The sequence below is a fragment of the Nansenia antarctica genome, assembly GCF_963989245.1.
Source record: "Nansenia antarctica genome assembly, chromosome: 6".
Classification (NCBI taxonomy): Eukaryota; Metazoa; Chordata; class Actinopteri; order Argentiniformes; family Microstomatidae; genus Nansenia; species Nansenia antarctica.
This window is the reverse complement of record NC_137676.1, coordinates 60,099,407-60,108,042: the sequence shown is the minus strand read 5'-3', so window position 1 is coordinate 60,108,042 and position 8,636 is coordinate 60,099,407. Positions and strand designations below refer to the sequence as shown.

The 8,636-nt window shown below is 45.6% G+C and overlaps 1 protein-coding gene across 1 annotated transcript; it reads right to left on the bottom strand.

The window, feature by feature from the left end:
- Positions 1–6,649: 6,649 nt before the first annotated feature.
- LOC308160758 (kelch-like protein 10) lies at positions 6,650–8,469 on the bottom strand (the record flags this gene model as incomplete). The annotated part of the gene is made up of 4 exons (XM_080534699.1): positions 6,650–7,015; positions 7,103–7,252; positions 7,365–7,943; positions 8,050–8,469. 4 exons carry the CDS (start codon positions 8,467–8,469, stop codon positions 6,650–6,652), a joined length of 1,515 nt encoding a protein of 504 aa, XP_080390825.1.
- Between the last annotated feature and the right edge of the window lie 167 nt (positions 8,470–8,636).

Below are 8,636 nucleotides of genomic sequence, written 5' to 3'. Positions count from 1 at the left end.
GTCCGGTGACACACCAGGAATATTGTACACCCGCTTTTTGTTCCAGACAATTGTGAAGAGAGCTCTGTGGGTCAGGGTTTAGAGAGGAGGGATATGATGGTCAGGAATCATCCATATACTGTACCAGATTTTCTCAATACTCTTTTCAATACAGCACAGCTATATAATAAACACCCTCTGCAAGTATATGACAATATAAAGAGGGGTACACAAATATTATGAATCAATAGTTGCATGCTATCTTTTATAGAATGTATCATTGCTGCCACAAAGAACAATGTGTAAGCTCTTGTAGGATCTGGCTATTTTCTTCTGATTATCCTTTGGATCCATGCCAAGTGAATCCCTGCCATCCATCATGGCCACATCCCCACAAAGTTAAGACACTCACCGGAAATATGGACTGCAGCCGCAAAGGATATTCTTGTGTGCGTTGAAGTCGATGCCATTGACTTTAATCACCACGTCACAGAATTTTCCTTCCATCCTCTATCAAATGATGGTAAGTGTAGTGTCCTTGTTTTTCAATGAAAGACTACAATACGTTAAATGGAGTGGCCGACCAGAAACCACAAAGATCAAAATGTTCTGAGCCTTGACTGTCTTACACTAATGTTAGCTAGCCAGATTCTAGCTAGACACATTATTTAGACACATAGAAAGACAAACTAAAACACTAGAACAACAGTCACATGAACAACTACAGGACAGTCTTGTCAGATACGGTAGCTAATCAGTTTCGTGTTTGTAAATATGTCGTGTTGCCATCTGTCAGTGGGTATCATCATAACAAGGCAGTCATCACCCTGCAATTACTAAGGGTAGAGGGTAATAGCGGGTTATAGAGGGTAAAAGCGTGGCTAATGTTAACAAGCTAACGGTTGATAATGCTAACGTTTAGGACGTTATCACATCATTTCAGTCAGTCTAACTTGATAACTAAGTTGATAGTCTCTTTTTATCAGCACAGCACGTTTCATACACGTTTCAATAACACCGTAGCATCTCAGTAGAACTCACCGAGACGTTGCCTTCGGCAAATAGCAGCAGACGTGTAACTTCAGGGGCTACAGGTCTTTCAAGGTTCGGTGGATCTGGTTGGGGAAGATATTTCCTTTACTGAATATTTTAGAAAGCTATACTAGATTTACCGATAGTAACCACACACATATATTTTACTTACACGTGTTACTCCGTTCTCTGCCTCAACCTGCTTCCAGTGGCGGTAGATATTGATAGATATCGGCTGGCCAATAGAGGGCGCTAGGGCGTTTTGAGGGACTTTAAGAACGTAATTGAACGGGAGAGCCTTCTTTATGCTGCCATCTTGTCCGTGTCTCAACCGGAAGCCTATATGGAGCATGTTCATCTGTGACAGAGTTAGAAACATTTGAGGAGTCACCAAGAGCCAAGTCAGGCTCAGAAATGGAGGATACTCTTTCTGGGTCACTTAGATATAAATCATGTTCATTAACTTTTCTGAAAATTCCTTTTGTTGATGAGCGTGACCTTGTTTGTTGTATTCCTACATGTCTAATGCCTTTATTAGTACAGGGATCACTAACACCCTGTGCAAAACCTCCACTGGCTGTGTACTGATGGTGTCTGTTAGTATAATGTCAGAGTACATTTACATTTACAGTCCCACAGAGTACATTTACATTTGTCAAAAATGGTCGTCTCTTTTTTGATATTAGCTGTGTTGATATTACCCCCCTGCCCCCCTCTACCCTTTCTGTCAGCCCTGAAAATATGGTAACCATTATGTCATCATCCGATATGGATGTGCTTAACCATTACTGAAAAAATTAAAATGTCTGCATTAGGTAAGAAAAGATAAGTTGACATTGTGTATTGTACACGTATTGTTATTTACAAAAAAACCTGTTCTTAAAGGCAGACTAACTGCTTTTTAAAAGTTAACAGTTTGAACCCTCTCCTCCCCTCCTACCTCTCCCACCAACCCCTCTCCTCCACCCACCCCTCTCCTCCACCCTCTCCTCCCACCCTCCCCTTCTCCCACCCCTCCCCTCCTCCCTCCCCTCCTCTCACCCTCCTCCCTCCCATCCCTCCCCTCCTCCCTCCCCTCCTTTCACCCTCCTCCCTCCAACCCCTCCCCCTCCTCCAGGACTCGTGAGAGCCTTGCCTCCAACACCTCCAGCATCATGACGGAGAATAACAGACGTCAGAACTCTGCAGTCCTGAGCCCCCGTCACATGATCCCCGGTCACCTGACCAGCGTCGGCCCGCCCTTCAACTTCCGCGCTATCCCACAACCCCCTGCTTCCGCGCAGAAGGACAAGCTGACCAAGCCCCCGACCCTGGCCTCCATCACTAGCGTCTGACAGACAGACAGACAGACAGACAGACAGATAGGCAGACACAGGCAGAGAGACAAACAGACGGACAGAGAGAGACAGACAGACAGACAGACAGACTGACAGAGAGACACGCATACAGACAGACAGAGAGAGACAGACAGACAGACAGACTGACAGACAGAGTCAGGCAGACAGACAGACAGACAGACAGACTGACAGGCAGACATATAGGTAGCGAGACAGACACACAGGCAGACAGACAGACAGACACACACACACACACACACACACACACACACAGAGAGACAGACAGACAGACAAACAGGCAGACTGACAGACAGACAGACCTAGAGAGACAGACAGACAGACACACAGACGCACAGACAGACAAACTGACCTCCATCGCAGGCGTCTGATGGATGTACGGAGGGACTGATAGAGGTGGAGGAGATGGGAGCAACCCTGAAGCCCCCCCCCCCCCCCCTTTCCCTCCCTAGGGATGATGGGACTGTTCGTGACACTGGCATGACTTCCACTTACTGTTCTTACTGCTTCTAGAACACTCTACTGCAAAAACAACAACAACAACAACAAGAAAACTAAAATATCCTCTCTACCCTGCCCCCTCCAGGATGTACCTGGCTTGGGACTGAAATGATTGTTATTTTTTGCCTTTTCCAGAATTCCTGGATGTTGTAACTGGAGAGAGTTGTTGCCAGGAGACACAGACTGTTGGAGGAACACTCGTGGTGCGTTCACGACATGTGTCTGAATTACCACTTTGAAATGTCTCATTTGGAAACTCGTTGTACAAAGATGATACCCGAGTTTCTGACTCAGAGGGTGTCAGAATCCACCAATGGGAAGCCTCGGTTACCTTTCACTCTGAGGTTCCAAGTCTCCGAGGTGTCATGACCTTAGACACCTCGCCCCCCCCCCCCCCCCCCCCCCGTCTGGGAGACTCTGGTGTCAACGCAGCGTTACCACGGCGACCAGAACTGGTCACCCTGTGACGACACACAACGTTACCACGACGACCAGAGACACAGCCTCCTGAGAAGCAGTGAACCAGGAAGAGCTCCAGAGGGTCTGATATGTGCAAAGTATTCTAGTTCCATCCTCCTATCCCTATAAGTTCTTTATTGTTGCGATCATGTATACTCAATTCTTTTAAATGTTTAAATGACCAAATACTTGGAGAAGAAAAAAACGTCATTAAAAAGAATAATGTTGAAATGAGAATTTATGACTGGCAAAAGTTTATTTATTTTTGGGGGTTGTATCTGTGTTTGAACCACCTGTGTTTTCACACACAATCATTTCATTGGATGAGAAATATCTTGCCCCACCCCTCCCATGGTGACACATTAAGTGTGATAGCTGTCAGCCTGTCATGTGTCTCAGACATACATACATACATACATACATACATACATACATACATACATACATACATACATACATACATACAGACAGACAGACACAATGAGGTGATACAATGTGGACAGACTAGTTCATACAGGGGAGAGCTGTATCAGTGAGGAGCAAGACAGAGAGCTGAGCACTGATGTGGGAGACAGATCATAACCGTAAGTTGGTGTTTTACATAGTTTTTCACTGTTTAATATGATTTGAATAAACTTGCATGCCTTTGTATCATCTCACAAAATGATGTAGCCCTAACATACTACAGTAGCCAACTGTATGTGACCAGCCTGTTAAGAAAGCCTCAACCTGATTTTGTCCAGCTGACTGTGATCTAGTAGGTTCAACTACATGAGGCCCTAGATAATAATAGATAATAATGACTGTGTCTAGACTAGTCAACAGTCTTTACAAAGGTCACTATTGACCAATCAGCAGAGCTATAAGACTGACAGAAGACTGTTGAATACACTCCTCTATGAAGGGTCAATTAGTTGGTTTACTGTATGTCTTTTTTATGTAAAAATGGGCTTGTGTGATCAAAGTTAACTTTTAGGGTTATAGAGAGACATTGTAAATATCCCTTGTTAGCTTCAGGAGAGAGAGATACTGTATATACAGTATCAGCATACTTTCATGTCCCTTTCCTATGCTGTAGTTTCTCACTTCACAGTTTTTAACTTTGGTCTCCTTTAATGTGCTGCGTGTGTTCATTGTTCAGGTTTACAGCAAGAGGTCCTTTAAGGAGAGAGTGGAGGAGACCCCTGGCTCTAAAATGAGTCTCTCTGGGGAGAGAGAGGAGGGGACCACTGCCTCTAAAATTAGTCTCTCTGGGGATGTTGAAGCCATGGGGTAAGAGAAGAGTCTCTGGAGGGCATTTACCATGAAGATGATGATATTGATGATGATGATTATAGATACTTCATTCATAACCAGATTAATGTTAGACATAGGAATGTAGATGTACTGTAGTTCAATGCACACTGTATTTACTGTGTAAACTAGTCTCAGGGAGATCACACTGAACACCAAAGGCTCAAAGATGATAGATCAACATGTCATGATGCATTGTTACACAGATCAAGCTTCATACACTCAAACTCAAAGGTTTTGATGTTCCACTAAGATCAAGCCTACACACATGCAGTTGGACAGTGGTGTGTTTTCCCTGAGTTGTTGGATGTACAGATGTCCCCTCTCCCTTGTGTGCAGTGTGCAGGGCGTAGTGTGTAAGTGTGCATGGTGTAGTGTGTAGTGGCAGTGTAGCTCTCGTGATGAGTAGCCCTGCCAGTCCAAATGGATGTCCTAATGGTAGAATCTTAGGTCATCCAGGGGAGAGATCCCCAGTTTGAGCCCTGCTGGTTACATCAATCCCACTCTGACCACCAGAGGGCAGCAGTGTATGCTCATAAGAGTTCGTCACATTGGGCCATGATGCTGTACTTATCTTATTGAAGTTCTTGCAGTCCAAAGAGAACAAGACTGTGATGACAGGAAACTAAGGGAGTCTTGAGGAGAGAAATACCCACTGTGTTGTAATCACACATGACCATGACCCATCTTCCACTAATAGCATAAAGAAGTAAATATGTTTCCATTGTCAGTTTTGCTTTGAAGCACACTTCCACTTCAACATGGTTTTGTTTCCCATTCTTTTAGAGGTAAAACGGATATGACCCCTTGAACTTTAATCATGTGTGGTATTTGACATTTTAGATTTAGGGTCTGCTTTTGAGTGTGTTTATTTTCATGTTTCACCTGAACTTTTTGAAATTGTCCTCCTGCTTCCTCCTGCTGTGAGAATAGCGCTCCATCACTTTGTCAATGATGTTGTCCCTTTTCCACACAAAACACACACGCACACACATGCATACGCGCACACACACACACACACACACACACACACACACACACACACGCACGCACGCACGCACGCACGCACGCACGCACACACACACACACACACAGTAACACAGCTGTTATGAAACACACAAAATACATATCAATAATTTATACAGATGAGGTAGTTAGGTTTGGTTTGAGTTCAGAAACTCTGACCCTGGACCTTTTTAGATGCTTGTTTTGTTTTCATACAAATTGGATTTGACGTACTATGGGCATAAAGCAATAATGCTCAAAGGACATGATTGAAATGGTAAGATGTCAGGAAAGAAAGGCCTCTAGTCGCTGCCAGATAATGAAGTTGACCACACCAAGTCAATTCTGTGATGTAGGTGCAATAGCGACCACTGGCAGATTAGCCAGATCAGTCCAGTAATCTGCAACAGGGTTGACAATCATTTCAACATCTAACAATATATAAACAAATAAACAGGATAGTTACTGTCCTCCAAGATGGAGTCCCATTGACAATATCATTATCCGCACTCATAGTTCAGCAGCACATAACTGTACAGATGACATATTGCATTCAATACCCACTAGGGGGCAACAAAGTAACTTTTTAAATATAACCTTGATGCCTGATCTGTCTTGAATGTGGGGTTGAAATGGATAGCTAATCTACATGATTGTTGTGTAGCCCAATATGTGTATGCATCTTTCAAGGCAAACGATAACATTCGTCTTTTGTTTGGAGGGTATTTACATGTAGACGTCAGATATACACGTATTGATGGACATTAATGGGCATGGGCTTGCCCAGCAAAGTTAAGACATGATTGCAAACTAGCATTCAATTAAAGCCTCCCTTATACGTTCATTGTAGAAAAATTATTGTACCACCCGGCCTGATAGAAGCAATAAGAAAGACAGAAATGTTATGTGATTTCCATGGGCACTTGAAGGATTTATTTGGATGGTTTCTGTCTCTGCCCAGATGGACTGCAGTGGGCAGGACCGGGTCATGTAGGGATGGGGGGTAATGGTGGGTAGATATGGTGTCAGACAGTAAGGATGCTATTGGAGGTGGACAGTTTGAGCTCCTCCCGGGGGTTCTGCAGGGTATCTCGCGGGGCAGCATACTCGAGCACATTGGGTAGTCCGTGCACCACACAGCAGCTAACGCCACTGCGGGGGATGCCCATGTCATGGGCGTCATGCCACTCATCTGTCTTCTCATCGTAGCACTCCACATTGCAGGTACCTGTGCCAGTCAAGCCGCCCACCACAAACAGAAGATCATCCACCACCTCGATGCCAAAGTTGCTCCGTGGGTTCAACATGGTGGGAACTGCGCGCCAGGTGTTGGTCTGGGGATTGTAGCACTCTGCGTGTCGCAGACAGTTGGCTCCATCAAAGCCGCCCACCTAAGAGAGGATAGGAGAAATGTGGGTCAATAACAGAATATCAGAACTTGAGCATAGATTTATTGTGTATTTTTATGTAGGTCTCACCGCATAGACCTGCTCCCCATAGGCGATGACCCCCAACCCACAACGTCGTCTTCTCATGGGGGCGATCAGAGTCCATTGGTTGGTCTCAGGGTTGAAGCACTCTGCTGTACACAGCCGCTCATTCCGATTGATACCACCACATATGTATACCTAGAGTTAAGGCAACTTGTAAATTCATCCATCCTGGCTTTTTAATAGATTCATTGTACAATAGTTATTAAGTTGTGTTCCAGGTACAGTTAGTCTTACCTATTCCACTTACCTTTCCAAAAAGTGTGGTGGCACTGGCATCACTCCTCTGCTCATGCATGGGTGAGATGAGTGTCCACTGGTTGGTCTCAGGCTCATAGCGCTCAGCAGTGTTGAGTTGCACATAGCCATCAAAGCCGCCCATGGCGTAGATGCAGCCACCTAGCACAGCCACACTGACGTAGCAGCGCCGTGAGTGCATGGGTGCCACTTGGTGCCAAGTGTGTGTGACTGGGTTGAACTTGCGCACACTACTGAAGTCGTCAAAGCCTCCCACGCAGTACACAAAACCATTGAGGTAGGCAGCACCGTGGTAGGCCCGTGCGCTCTCCTCAGTCACATTGACCCATCGGTCAGCCCGTGCATCATACGCCTCAATGCCATTGGTGGAGCTGCCACCACACCAACCACCGATGGCCAGTAAGATGGCATAGGGCAGGCGAGGGCGGGTCAGAGGGTTGCTGCTGTCAGAGCTGAACATGGCCTTCAGTGCGTTGATGATGATGGGCTTGCAGTCATCATTGGCTCTCACCAGTGGATTATTCTTCACATTGTTCATGAAGTAGTCTGCTGTCATCAAGGCCATGCGTACCTAAGCAAACAGACACAGACAGATATGGACACAGAATGCAGTCGGCAGCCTTTATGAAATGCATCAAACATTTACGTGTTACGTGTGTTGTCCAACTCTCAGTCACCTTAGGCAACAGCACCGAGATCTGGGCTTCGCGGTCTTGAGGAGAATGGCCAATCCAGCACAGGATGGCCTCAAACACTACATCTTCCTGCTTCACATTCAGGTCGTCCTTCTCAATGATGTCACGAAACTGCCACAGCGAGAGTTCTAGGAACTCCTCGGAGCTACGCACCATCTCCTTAAAGTGATGCAGGATGAAGAGAGAGGACCTGCGCCTCAGCTCATAGCAGGAGTAGAAGTCTGCAAACGTACAGATGCCAATGCAGTTCTCCGGGCACAGCTGGGCCTCTAGGTAGTCAGAGCAGGCTTGCACAATGCCCATGACAGAGAACTGATCTGCAGCCACCAGAAGCTGCTCCACATTCTCGTCAGTGACAGGCACAGAGCGTGTGTAGGCATACTCAATAATGAGACGCATCATGTCCGGTGACACACCAGGAATATTGTACACCCGCTTTTTGTTCCAGACAATTGTGAAGAGAGCTCTGTGGGTCAGGGTTTAGAGAGGAGGGATATGATGGTCAGGAATCATGCATATACTGTACCAGATTTTCTCAATACTCTTTTCAATACAGCACAGCTATATAA